This window comes from Tetrao urogallus (assembly GCF_951394365.1).
Source record: "Tetrao urogallus genome assembly, chromosome: 1".
Classification (NCBI taxonomy): domain Eukaryota; kingdom Metazoa; phylum Chordata; class Aves; order Galliformes; family Phasianidae; genus Tetrao; species Tetrao urogallus.
In genome coordinates, this window is record NC_136813.1 from 157,919,864 (window position 1) to 157,934,577 (window position 14,714).

The following is a 14,714-nucleotide window of genomic DNA, read 5'->3' on the forward strand; positions in this document are numbered from 1 at the left end:
CAGGTTACAATTTAACACTCCAAAGATTTCCTGCGCAGAGGAGCTCAGCTGACACAAGCAGTTTGATACCTAGATGTGAGATCCAATGGGGTCGAGAAATCTCAAGCACATCAGGCAATTTGCTGGACTGGACAAGGTGCATTTACTGCAAACCTAGGTTATCCATATTTGGCTACTGACTCCAGTGGTCAGAAGAAGGGCAGTTCTTCAAGGCCACTGGATTTCATACCAATTATTTTAGGCTTCAGGAAACAGAACAGCAGCTGAGAGTAGCTGGACTGAAAAACTCACAGCCTCGCAGAGCCACACTCTTGGGCAGCACAGAAGGCACTGAGCTGGAGTCAACACTGCTTGGGGGTTCCCTGCTTCCAAAAAAATCCCAGCCTCAGAAAGTGGCGTTATTATGAGTGATGCAGTAATACTACAACTGTGTCAACTGTGTCAACTGTGTCCAGCTGCTATATGATTAGCTAGTTTTTGTAAAATCTATGCTGATGAGTGGCAATTACTTCAAACTGAAAGAACTCTGGACATACATACTGTTGTACACATCATTTTAAAATGTGTGAATATTTCATTCATTCTTTTATAACTCAGCTGTTTCTTACAATAAACTTGGCTGGCTTCATTTCATTATTGATGTCATTTAAGAGAAACTATGTCTGTGCATCCACAAGTGTTTTGTTTACAACATTACAAAGGACTATTTAAGTTGAAAAGAGAATGCTTTAATTTAATGGGGGAGGAGGGATGGAAGAAAACATTTAAACTTGATAAGACAGTAAGAGGACCATGTTTTTTCCTTAGTCTAACATATTATGATATTTTGGATTGCTTGGAAAGAACAATTGTTGTGTTTGGGACTCAAAATAAATTAGCTGTGTTCCAAGGATGAAGTTCTTGAAGAAAATTTACTGCACAATGCAGTATAAAAGTTGTCAGAACTTGAATGCTCTAAACTGCATGTTGAAAATTATCTTTTATGCATGTTGGCACATTTATTAGCTTTTCCTAGGATATCAGATTTTAGGGATTACTGACAAAATCACCAGCATTAAGAAAATAATCAGTCATACACTAGACAAAACATTCTCCATCCTAATATAAATGCTGTACTTACAGTTCTTTTAGGTTTGTTAGTGTCCTGATAGCAGTGGGGAACTCGTCCAGACTGTTGTAATTTAAATCTCTGTGTGAAAACAGATTGTGTTATTTAGGTTTTGTGTTACGTCAGGAATAACTGAATTGTTGGCACTTGTAATGAAATACCATTTTTCATGCATTGAATGAGAAACGGATAGCCAAAACCCAGGAAATCTTTAAAGTTCACGGATGTTCTGTAAAAAATCTGTTTAGGTCACATTCTCATTCTTATTTTTTGTATCAAGAGGGAAAACATACAACTTTATCATTAACCGTATTGTTCAATTTAAGCTTTGGCAGTACTCACATGGAGACTGTTTCTAACCATACAAATTGTAAAAGCAGTAGTTTAGCTAGGGTAGTGACCTTTGCTTTAAGAACTGCTCGTGCTGCAGTGGCAATTAGACTTCATTATGGTAAAGTGAATGAACTATACACATACTTCTGCCTTGAGCAAGACGTGTGCATCCTTTAGTATTCAGGAGACACCTGAAACTAAAATTGAGGTGCGCCTGCTCCCTGAGCAGTGCTTTCTGAAGAATATAGTCTGAAAAATTTGAGAAACAGCCTTATGGAATGGGCGAAACAGAAATCACAGTTTACAATAGATGGAAATTGAAACAGTATCAGGCTGAAGTAATTCAGGCAGGAAACTGCTGTCTGAACTCAAGGAGGCTTTCCTTCCTGCTTGTAAATCTCTCTCTCCCACTTATTGACAGAAAGAGATTACAGGCAAGCACAGTTCTGCTTTGCCCTGCAGTGATAAGTGATTTCCAGACTTATGCATCAATGCAAGCAAATGATCTTAAAACTGACCTCCATAGTTTATGCTGAGATCTCTTTAGATTGTCCTGAAGCTACCTTGAAACTGGTCTATATAGTACGCAAGTAGTAAGCTTGAGGCAAGTGCTACACTCCCATACTGCAGTGAAGAGACTGCACCTATATCCATTCCCAGATTCATGACTGTCCTCTGAGTTTTCATCTCTTTCATACCAGGTGGCTGGGACTGGGTTTGCAATTACTTATTCCATTGTTCTTTTTTTCCCCCCATTTTTGACCAAGTGCCATGTGAATCTCACTTAAAAAAACACAACAAACTATTACATTTTCCCTCTCTCTTTCCTGTCCCCCTTTCCGGTGCTACATTAAGGGACTTCCTTTCAACTCACAGCAGACTAAAAGTCAAAATTGTAAAACTGCATTTCAGTTTGAAGGGATCAGTGCAGCTGAAACTCGGGAATGAACAGAGAAAGAAAAAAGGTCAAAATTTCTTGCTTTCTGGTGTTACTGAAACATGAAAGTGAGCAGTACATACTTCTGTGGACAAGAAAGAAAATAATTACCTTTAGACTAGCATTATTCGGATTTGATATTTTGTCTATTTGCTCCTCAGATCTTTATCCTCTGCCCTGGTTAGGTGAAATCTCTAAAATCTCTGAGAAGGATTTAGCTGATTGTGGCAGGTGGTAGAGAAGAAGATACGCAAGCTTTTACTGTTCCTGCAGCATTTTGGAGTTCTATTACCTACTCTAGCAGATAGATATGAACAGAACTTTGACAAAAGCTTGAGGTGATTTGAACCCTTATCAATGTTATTCTTCAGCAAAGCTCTTTAAAGACATGATCTTGGACACAACTGAGATATCTTTCCTTGTAAAACATACATGATTCATGTATTTGGCATTTTCTCTTTTTCTAGGGATAAAAAGAATAAAATTATATGATTTCATAACCCTCTTCTATGGCGAGACAGTTTCTTGGTGGTATATCTTTTCACTCTGACAGTTTCCCAATCTGGCCTTTAAGTTTATTGATTAAACAAGACAAATAAATAGTACTAAACTAGACAAACACAACTGCTCATGGATAGCCACTTCTTTTTCAATGCCCAATACAGTTCTCAAATGTCCTTTAAACAATTTATCAACTGACGATGCTTATTAAAAAGGCAAGCTGATTTTTATTGTCAAAAATACTATCTGCCATATAGAGGTATTGTAAACGATCACTTAGATCCTGTAGTGATTAGACAAGCCAAAAAACACATTTAGCTCTTAGGCTATTTTTATTCTTTCAGAATATTAATGAATATTTTCCCCTGGGGGGAAAAAAAAAAGAAAAAAAAAAAAAAAAAGGAAACAAATAAGAGGTCAACTCACAGAGTCTCTAGGCTGTGGAGCCCATCAAAGCATTTCTTTCCCAGGGAGTAGATTCTATTGTTATGGAGATGTCTGCAGGGGAACATTAAGCACACAGTCAGGAAAGCACATTGCCCACAGTGGACTCAAGCAAAACATTTTGATGCTTAAATCAAAATAAACTTATTTTCAGGCATGTACCAATTAAACGCAAGTCATGCTTTTGCAAGAGTGTGTAGAGTAGGCACTTTCACTTCCCCCTCTGCTTTCTCCTGACATCACTCCACCCATGCAGCATTCAATTTGGTTCCATAGAACGGATTTGTTTTACAACCATCTACATGGCTTAGAAAGGGCATAACCTGGAATTTTAGAGTGGGTTTTGCACATTAAATATTGTGAAATTGTATACATATTCTCACATATTATTAATTAACATGTTGCCTTTAGAACTGTGGGTGGTGTTCACTTGGAAAACCTATACTCAGGCTGTTAGCGGGGATGGCACAGAATAGCAGGTGAACAGAAAGATAATAAGGCAGAAACAGCCATTAGCCTTGCAGAAAGAAGACACAAAGCCATAGGACAAGGAGTCATAGCTTCACTGAGATGAATGAACTAATCAATTTTTAGAGCTTTAATTTGCTCTTCCTTGAAACTGTAAACACCTGTAGGTCAACACTTCTCAAATGTTCAGCCCCGAGAGTAACTGCATGTTTCATTCCAGTCCAGCCCTCCCACGTGAAGGACCAGAATGCTGCCTACTTCTAAGATTTTTATACTGACACGGAAAAAATCAATCTGTGTTAAGCTCATTAATGGGAGTATGTGCAATTTAGTGCTATTCAAACTGACTTTTGAAGAGGATGCATTTTTTGCAGCAAACTTCTACTTTATTCTTCACATTTCACTCTCATAGTGGAGGAAAACTATGGGAGTAACACTTCAAAAGAAAAGATGGATTGTGATTGAGGAGCTGCTGGTTACACACCCGTTAATGCTTTGTTCTGCTCTGAAAATAATTTTAAAGATCACAGAACCTAGAGACATTCAGTATCTCTGTCCATAAAAAGCAAGGTTCCTGATAGCAAAATACAAATGTTTTGTAGGTTTCCCCCTTCCTAGGAAAAAAATTAATAATTTTTTTTTAAATGACTACACTGAGCTGTAATGTTTGAGTTAGCATGAAGAATGTCTACAAATTCCACTTCAGTTTGGATTGCTAGTGGTGGAGCTTCAAACCTGTGCCAGACGAACATGCATATTCACACACAGCTGGAAATTTGCCAGAATGAATAGAGAAGCAAACAGAAGAAAACATAACTGCACACGAATATTTTGATGAGGCAAAAATCAGAGAATCATAGAATCACAGAAACCTTAGAATTGGAAGGGACCTTTAAAAGCCATCTAGTTCAACTCCCCTTCAATAAATAGGAACAAGTAGATCATAGAGCCTGATCTAGCCTCTCCTTGAAAGTCTCCAGTGATGAGGCATCAACCATATCTCTGGGTAACCTGTTCCAGTGCCTCACCACTCTCACTATAAAAGACTTTTTCCTTATGTCTAATGTAAATCTACCCTATTTGAGCTTGAAACCATTTCCCCTTTTCTCTCACTGCAGGCCCTGCTAAAAAGTCTGTCCCCTTCTTTCCCGTAGCTCCCCTTTAAATACTGAAAGGCTGCTATCAGGTCACCTCACAGCCTTCTCTTCTCCAGGCTAAAGAGTCCCAGCTTAGCATCAGATGTTGCAGATAATGAGGAATAATGTAATTGTCAATCAATATGAAACCCAGGAGACCAGAAGTAAGCAGTTCAGATCTAAAATATGGGAACCTAAGTGAGCAGAAGCAATCAGGGAATAAAGAGGTCATTTTCTCCTGGCCTTCCTTATATGTCCTCCTATCTCCGCATTTCTGGTAGGGATCTAGAGAATGACATTCAGGACATTCTCTACCTTCCCAGCATTACTGAGATGTCTAGGAGTTTGGTTAAATAACAAGTCTATCCACTCCTCTATCCACTTTCAATGGAATGGGACTGATACTCAATGTAAACATAGGGCAAGGATTGTGTACTACAAGGCAGCTATTGCACACCTGTAATTGGTGCTCTATACGTTTAAATGAATGTATTAAGCACTAGGCAGAGTTGATGAATACAATACTCAATAAAGAACCCTGAAATGTGCCAGGTTCAATGGTTGCAGTGGGGTTAGAATATGCTAAAATACGCTAACTATCTTACAGACTATAGTTTCAGACAGGTTGTAATTCTTGACTATATTATTTTCTCCTTAATACTGACATTTTCCAAAGTATCCTGAAATAACTTCTATTCCTCAGTTTCTTCCTTAGTTTCTCCAGCCTGTCTAGCATTTTTTCCACTTGGTGCATTCCCAGAAGATAAAAAACTGATTTCCAGAGTATTCCTTCCAGATTTTGGAGACGGTTTTGCATCTGATTCATCGAACTGTATTGGTACGCAAAAATATCACAATATAAAGCTACATATACTATCTCTGAAGTAGAACTCTACATAATTTCTACCGGGAAGCATTCTTCCCAAGTCACCCGCAAAGCTTTCAGTTCATTTCCTTTTTCTAATCTTTCTCCATTCAGTACTGCCTTAGAAAGCATACAATACAATTCACCTACTCCTGTTAATTTTGCTTACCAGATATGGTGATTTTTTAAAAATTCCCTTACATTTTTTTACTGGAGACAAAACTTTTAAGTTAGATTAATCAAGCACTTTAGCAAATGTGACTTTAACTCTAAGATGATGTGGAAGTTCTGTTTCTCTAAGATAATTAAAAAAACATTTATAATACTTATACAAACAAAAAGTTACTTTATATTTAAAAAATAACATTTTCCATAGCAGAAAGGACTGCACACATAAAGAGTGTCATCATTAGCCTAGTGCAAAAGTAGAAGGGAACTACAGCTTTATAGTCCAAGACAGTGTAAGTTTAATATTAACACTGAAAGAAAAAAAAAATAGAGGCTTAGCTAACCCAGGTATGCAGCTATTTAGGTTGTCTCAAGTAACATGTAAATTAAACATTGTATTTCAAGTAATTAATCACAAGCAAGTCAAAGCCCTTCAAAGAAGCAGAGATTCTGGCTAAAAAGCAATTGATAAAACTTACAAAACTACCAAACTGGAGAGGTTTCCAAAAGCATAGTCCGGTATGTAATGAATTTTATTCAGTGCCAGTGTCATTGCCTGAAGTGCTGGTAAGCTTCTAAAAGCTTGGATGGGTATTTCTGTCAAGGAATTATCATCTAGCCACAGGTGCCTAAGGGAGACCAAGCCATTGAAGCAGTTGGGGGGCACATAGTTGATGTGGTTGGCATCCAGGCGTCTAGGAGAAAAAGAAATAAAGAAAATTGATTCAGAGAAAAGAACAGTGGACTTTCACAAGGAACTATCATCAAGAACACAATGAGGATAGGCAGCATTTGTCACATCAGTTTTTCATTTCCCAGAGATTCTGGATTTCCATCTTGTTTCCAACATTATCTCTGGGACTTCACATGGTGTTCACAAGTCTCCTAAGCAGCTGGCTCACTGCTCACAGCTCTCCATTGGGGTCATTGGTTCACTGAGAGCATAGACCAATCACTTTTGAACAGAGCCTCTCTACGGACCAGTCACAAAGTTGTTTACCAATTATTTGAAAGTATGGAATAAAAAAAATATAAGAAACTCAAGATGACACTCTCTTCCGGAATCTATAAATCACTGAGTTGTAGTGCTGAAAGCTGTTTTGGATTTTCAGATGCTATCCGTCACTTTTAAAAGCTAAAAATAAACATTATTTCTGGGTTTCTGCTCATGTTTCACTCCTTCTTAAAAGTTGAGTAGTTCAATTATTCTAATGAGCAACGAACGTAACATTTCTTAATAGAAGAGCAAAACGGTTTTAAACAGAGATTGGTGTTGCTAATGCAGTTGATTCCCTTTGAAGTTACTTGATGTACTTCAGCCTCTGCAGAGCCAACAGAGGGAGCTCAGCTACATGTTGCACCTTCCCTGAGCTGCAGGTGATATCTTGCTTTCACACTTCTGCAAGAAGGGATTAAATCTATTTAACTTTTTGCAGATTAGGCACTAGAAATACTACGTCATAGAAGCGAATCTCTAAAACTTTTCTTGAAGATGTCTGTTCAGAAGAGTACAGAGATGATGAAATAAAAACAAATTTAAATAGAAGTTTTGAAAACACTATTAAAAAAAAAAAGAAGAAGAACAAAAACACACACACAGCAAGGTACAAATAAGTAATTCTGTACAACTTAAATTTGTTCTGTTTGAGAGAAATGCAATACTCTCTGTGATGGGCATGATAATCTCTTTATTTAAAGCTGCTTCCTCATTCACAGTCATGTAAAACGTCAGGTCCATTCTATCTCCTGCCCTGTGCTCCTTCTACCTTCTGCATGAGAACAAATAATGAATGCGAAGCCTTCGTGCCAGGCTGGCAAATAACTGAGACAAGGTCAGTTGGAACAAATTTATAAAGTTCAGTGTCAAAGCCCCTGTACAATTAAATTTTCGATATAATAACTGACATGGCAGGCAGCAGAGACAGAACTTTCAAAATAATTCCAGGGTCGGTCAACAAATGGGTGAGGCTGGAAGTGTTTAGGAACAGTCATGCTGTACCTCCCCCATTCCCCAGGCAACAACTGTGCCATGCCTGTGTTTTCAAATAAGGTATAATTTGAATGATGAGGTTTCTTTGTGTTTGGTTAGATGTAAATTTCTTCCCTGTGTGATGCTGGTATGTAAACTAAGAACTTAAAGTTGCACTAGTTTGACAGTTACACTGATTAAAGAATGGAGGCTTTATTCAGCCTAAATGTGTCACTGTGTGACAGTCAGCTTCTTGCTCAGTGCCAAGGCTGACTGTGCAGCTCCAGCCTCCCAGAGGAGGACAGGCTCCAGAGGAGTTACTCACAGAACTGCTGCTCGTGTGGCAAAGCCAGAAGTCAGCTGTCTGTGTGATCCTGTGGCTGCAGAGGCAGTACTTCTGCTGTCCTCAGAGAGGTCAGGGTTTCTACCTTACCAACATTCAGGAGCAGATCAAGGAACCAATTATATTACTGAAGTTTCCAAGTATAAACCCACCATACTATGTAAGCAAAATAGACAACATAGGACTGCTGTAAAATAAATGAGATTCTAAGTAGCTTATTCCTTAAATAAACTTTGTAAGAAAATTTGAAACTACAATGATTTGCATTGCATGTCCTATTGCTGGACTATACACTCTACCAGTGCTCATAAGCACTGCCTCAAGTGCTCTTTTGTTATCTAATCTTTTTAGAATTTCCAAGTACCATTTTTCCCTCTTGCAGATAATAAAACATTTCGGTAGTGATTATGTTTCCTGTCAAACTGTAGGTAATGCACACTGATGTATAAAGCATTGATCAAAATCATTGCTTTCAGCCTATTGTTTCACATGCATTGATCAAAGTTTTGGCACTTTCAAAACTAAACCCATTAACTCACAAACACGACCCTGTTTATAATTGAAAATATATAGATAACATGGTGAGTTTGAAAGCTGCTATTATATTCCAGAGAGAGCCAATTTAGGAAAACAGAAAAGCTTGATCTTTTCTGATAGGCGACATGTAAATAAAGCAGACAGTATGAAATTCACCATGAGCTCACTTAAAATGTCCAAACCTTTCAAAGAAAATGCTTGAGCTACGTGGACTGTATCCCACTGGTGTTTCCTGTGGCATGCTGTGAATGCTAGGACCATATGCGTTATGTATGATGAAAAGATATTATTCATATAGGACTGAAAGCATGACTAATTCACTGTTAGCCTGAAAAGGGTGAAAGGTAGGTTTTTTCGAAAAGTTTTGATTCATATTTTTGGATCAATTCAATATGGACACCTAGCTTTATGCCACTGGTATGTCTCCACATGAATACATATATTTTTCCTTTCTCTGAGTCTTATCCCAAGAGTAAGTGCAGGTACAGCCTAGTGAAATACCTAGTGCTCAGGAAGATCCTTGAAGTCTTGTTGGTGAATCTTCCTTCTTCATTCAAGGTTAAGTCAAATGCTGGGTATAGGAACAGGAAGGAAACTTCTCCCAGGTCATTTTTCCCTCTGAGATAAACATCTAACACATGGATTGCCTCTTTTTGCAAGGGATATGGGACTGAACGTAATGAAGGGACTGGACAAGAGGAAAGTTACAACTACAGATAAAGAAGTCAAGAATACAATGCCAACAAAACCAAATGTGAAGGTCCTTCACGCGGTAGGCAGGATAGGCAAGGAACTGAGAGCATATGAGGATTGATGACAGGCACACATATAGCAGAAGGGCATGCTCCTCCCTCTCCTACCACTTTCTTCCTCACCAGCTTCTATAGCACACAGGCATTGCTGAAAGCATGGAGCAATTATGAACAAGGACTGGGGAGAGGGCACATCTGGGGGTGGGTATCACAGGAAGGAGAGTGTCAGATTGTAGTGACATGGACCCTCTCAAGGGTTTGCTCATAGGAGTTAGGTTAAAGCCACATGTAAGGAATGGCAAGAGTGCCATCAATACTGGCTTTCAAAAGTGAATGTAATGAAAATAAAGTTGGCTACTGTAAGCGTGGTTTCCCCAACATGTCCCTTTAAAAAGGATACCCCTTTCAATCCTCAGGGAAAATGCTATTATTGTGAAAGCTTAATTACAATATGCCAGCACAGCAGTTCCCACAGATTTCAGCCCTTGTATGAGCTTGTACAATACTGATACAAGAAACCCTATGCAGCAACAGCAAGATTGAAAGAGGACAAAAAAAATCACAAGTCATAGTTTAGGAACATTTGTTTCTGCCCTGCTACTTAATCAAACACCATCTGCACATAAAACATGAGAAGGTCTCAACACCTCTGAGAGTTTTGATCCTTAGCATTTCTCTTTATATCCAAATACGTTGTTCAGGTGTATCCTGGATGGTGTGCCAGGACACTAGCATGTTGTATAACACATATCACACATAACACATAACAAATATCCAGTTCCAAAGCTTTTTTCTTTTTTTTTTTTTTTTTTCATACTTAAACTAGCCTCAAAGCCCCAAAAGCGGGAAAAAGTGGGACCAGCAGGAATTGTTGGGTCATGCTAGGAACCTGGCTGCAGAACAGAGGTCCAAGACTAGACATCTTGTGTGTCTGGGAATGTTGCCAGTAACCTCCACTGGCCTCCCAAAGCAGGTGGCTGCATGCAGGATGCTGACAGGATGGCCCAGGTCTGTACAAGCTGCCAAGTGGCCCCAGGTAACCACTCAGACAAACCCCATCTGGCAGCAGTCAGAAGCCAAGGACCCTTCTCACAAGGCAGCAGGGCAGGTGGTCATGACCAGTGCTTTGGAGCACTCCTATGCCCTGTTTGCCCTGCTAGACTGACTGTGGTAATACTGCGTCACCACATGATGCTCACATGGACATTCTTGTGTATCTGATTTGAACCTGACATGGCTGATCACTTTAGCACTTGGCCCTCTCGTCCTCCTCCCACAGGCAGTGCATGTCCTGGTGGGATTCAGCCATAAAGAAAGATTTCTCATTAGCAGTTCTGAGGTTGAGAAATGTATCTCTTCACAGGTATGATTTAAAAAAAACAAACAAACAAAAAAAAGCAACGCTTTATGAGATTGCTCAGCAGACAGAAAGGAGTCAGACACTGAGTATCTTCTGCTGGATGCAAGAAAACATCACTCAGCGGCCTGGAACTGCTGACCCAGTTTAGATAATTGTACCCCACTTTGAAAGCAGTCTGACCCTACAGCTGGTTTTGTGGGGACTGGACTCAAATATTTAGTGGTAGCACAAACAGACTGGGGATTCTTGCATGTCTGTCCTCCTCCTAGCTGTTTATAAGGCTGGAAAAATGTGTGACTGAGAAGGGCGCTCTGACACTGCCCTGGCACTCTGTGATTTAGTCCCTCTTTCGTTATCTAGTGTGCCCTAGGGTTCTAGAAGCTCACGTAGATAAAACATGAAGTAAAAGGAGACTGTAGCCATGAGTTTTGAGACATTTTTGTGTATGTGTACAGTTGTACGCATGAGTATGCACAACCTTGATCCAAACGGTGCGAAATTCCTCCATAGGGAGCTTGAGGGTAACTGTTGAGGTACTGGGTTTCCTAAGAAGGATAAAGCCTTCTGTGGGCTTCATTATCATGGGGTGTGACGTGAAAAACCACAACTGAAGCTCCTGTCTTTTCATGAAAACAGTTCTCCTGGGAGAACGTGATTTCATCGAAGTTGCTTGGTCTTTTAACTAAAAATCAGGATTATCAACACACAAAAAAACCCTGTTTATAATGTTAACACTTTTGAAAAAAGGCTTTTTAGTTTTAAGACTGAACTGGAGGCATCTCAGAACTCTGTATTATCAAAATTTTCAACTCCTTTTTCAGAATAAGAATTTCTTTTAAAAAGCCAAATGTTTAGAGAAGCAGGGAGAAGGAGATGAAAAATCCATTTTCTGACCTGTTCCAGCCAAGCAAACTATTAAGAACAGCCAAGATTATTTCTAGCTCAACTTTCATGTAAAAATGCATCATCATAAAGTGCTCTGCACATAGCAACATATTTTAAAAATAAAACTGAAGTGATATATAAATTCTGTCAGAAAGTTAAACTTATTTGTACTATTTTTTTTTATCCTGTATTTGTGAAGACAAATCCATGTGCTACACTAAATTCCAACTTTTCAGGTTTTCAGTGGAGAAAAAATGGTTTATTTTTTCCTCTACAATTGTTTCCAGCGCTTTGGAAGAGGTACTGTCTTGTATTCTGCTCAGTTTTCTACTACTAAAGTAGAAAACTAAATTAACTAAAGTTTTCTACTACTAAAACTTCTAAATTTTACAGGAATTCAAGCAAGTGGCATGTCTTACTGTAAATAATGCTTGTTTTTAAATATCCTTGCTGACTGGTTTAGCATGGATAGTGACATAATCTATTCTTGATTATCATTTCTCTTTGAAAATGAAATAGGCAAAGCTTCTTACTAACAAACAATGATTTTTAAACAAGAAAATAAACAGAATTAATCTGAATCTGTGGCATTCACTGCAAGGTGCTGCATTACAATAGTCCCAATAAAAAAGCAGCAGAAGCTTCACTTCTCCATCAGCAGTTCCAATTAGACTTCCCTCCTTTATTTACTAAAATGTACAAATGAAGATCTCCAACTTATCAGTTGCTAATAGCATAAAATTTGTTTTAACATTCTCGAGGAAGAGATCTTAAAAAATAATTTGTGCATCACTGCCTGCTTTATCAATCCTTCTTGTTCAAAAAATACTGAAATGACAATTCTGGTACATAAGTGATCTCACTAGAAATAAAAACATCTATTTAAACAAGTACTTAAATTCAGTGAAAACAGTTGGTCAGAAAGCAAGCTGATGATTAATAGGTATATTTCAAAAATAAACCAGTAAATCTACATAAAAGGCTTTTGGATCAAACAGATATATTCAAGATCATTAAAAGCCTTCTTGATTTAAAAGCAGAGTGGAGATATTGGAGCTTTGGGAAACATAAAATCCAGAGACCATCTGCTTACAGTCAGTTCTACAGAAAAGTGAATAATAAGGGAGACAGCATTCAAGTGACACTTCAAACCCCGCTGCCAAGATCTAAGTTGTGACACCAGTCATTGTGTGTTGGCTGTTTTCAGTCATGGAATTTGAGAACTTACTTTCCTCTTCTTGGCTTTACAGAAGCAAACATCATTTGAATTGTTAGGGTTAGTAAACCAGATAATCTGTATTCATGACAAATTTCAAAAGGAAATTATAGCCCACATAAAATGCTGAACATGGAGATAAACACAGCTGTGGGCCAGCAAAATAAAATGGGAGGCATTACTTTCAGAACAGCCCTTGTATACAGCTAATGTGCGTACACACAAAATCACAAACATTTTTATATAAAAATGATTTTAATGTAATCCTCTTCACATTCATTAAGGTATCAAGGTGGTTAGTACGGATTGCCTCTCTACGTGACTGCCCTTCTTGAGTGAAAATACAAAAGGCAGCTCTAAGCCCTGTCATCAGTTTTCAGGTTTTTGCAGCTTTGCTAACCTAAAGAGAAGAGTTAATGAGGCTTTCAAAAACCATGCCACCTGTTTCGTTAAACATAATAAACACAAGAAGTTGTTATCTTATAGAACTTGCCTTTGTGCAGGCTTTTAACCTCTTAATTACACTCCTGAAAAGACTGCTGCTATTTCAAAGGTTTCAAGAAATACTTCCTATTGTAAATCAGAAACCAATGCAAGAACCACCTTGTGAGCAGAAAATCCCTAGACTGTAAGAAACAAGAAATTGAATCTATGCACACCTTTATCTGACAAGCACAACCCAGTTAAAGCAAACAAAAGAATAATAGTTTTCTTTCCCTCAAAGAGGTCTCTTTTGCCAGCGATCATCTTTCAGCTGATAGTAGCTTTTCTGAACAAACCTGTATCATTCCATCTTAGGACTGCTACGCAGCTGACTAAAAGTTTATGCTGATCACCCCTATTCTTAGTCTGTCTCAATTTTGTCACGAAATATCAGCTCTTAATGCAGACTACACACTGCAGCTACGTTTGGTTCACTTCTTCAGCTTCTTCACCTATGGAAAAGAATATCTGCAGAAAAGAATGAGCGAGACTGTCATTTTGTTTGGAAACTGTACTGGAAATTCAACAGTCTCTTTCAGAGCAACAAAGGAACCTTTGTTTGCTTGGCTTATCGTGTTTTGGTCCAGAATGTGTATAGAATGATGTGATCTCAGCAAGATTTTTTTTTTGTTTGTTTAGCAGAAAGAAATCTAATATAGTCAGCAGACCAGCATTTTCTCATGACTTTTTAAAAAGATCAAAGGAAAGAACTGCAACCTCAAAAGTATATGGCTAAGATATTTCAGTCTGTCTGGTCAATAAAGAAAAAAAGGTACAGACCAAATAACAATTTATAAGATAATTAATTCTTAAGGCTCTTTCACCTTTACAAACCTTAACGAATGCTTTGTATATTAAGGAGGTAAGTATTGTTTGAGACAGACATAAGAACTTGGGAGCTAAAGTAGTATAATGTGTGCCTGTGTATGGCTAAGTTATACACCGACGACAAAAGTTTGCTAGAAATTGGTTCGTTATTTGGAATTCATCTGAACTGAATGTGTGGAAAAGATGTGAACTTTCTGGTAGAACTTCTTTACACACAAAAAAATAAGAGAACATGTTTAGCACAGTATGCTTCCCAATCAGTAGATTTCAGCTAATGTTTGTTTATGTCCAAAGAACATGCCTATTTTCAATCATCTAGAGATTTCATGCTGCTCATTCAAAGTTAGCGCATACTTTAAATTTAGAATTTAAATTATAATT

At 38.1% G+C, this 14,714-nt stretch overlaps 1 protein-coding gene across 1 annotated transcript in view; it reads right to left on the reverse strand.

The window, feature by feature from the left end:
• Positions 1-14,714, reverse strand: part of LGR5 (leucine rich repeat containing G protein-coupled receptor 5) — a gene marked incomplete at both ends in the record, with an annotated part of 84,687 nt that overhangs the window by 18,444 nt on the left and 51,529 nt on the right. The window contains 3 exons of the mRNA XM_079538246.1: positions 1,121-1,189; positions 3,306-3,377; positions 6,440-6,655. Coding sequence (XP_079394372.1) covers positions 1,121-1,189; positions 3,306-3,377; positions 6,440-6,655 — 357 coding nt within the window. The remainder of the gene's footprint in view (positions 1-1,120; positions 1,190-3,305; positions 3,378-6,439; positions 6,656-14,714) is intronic.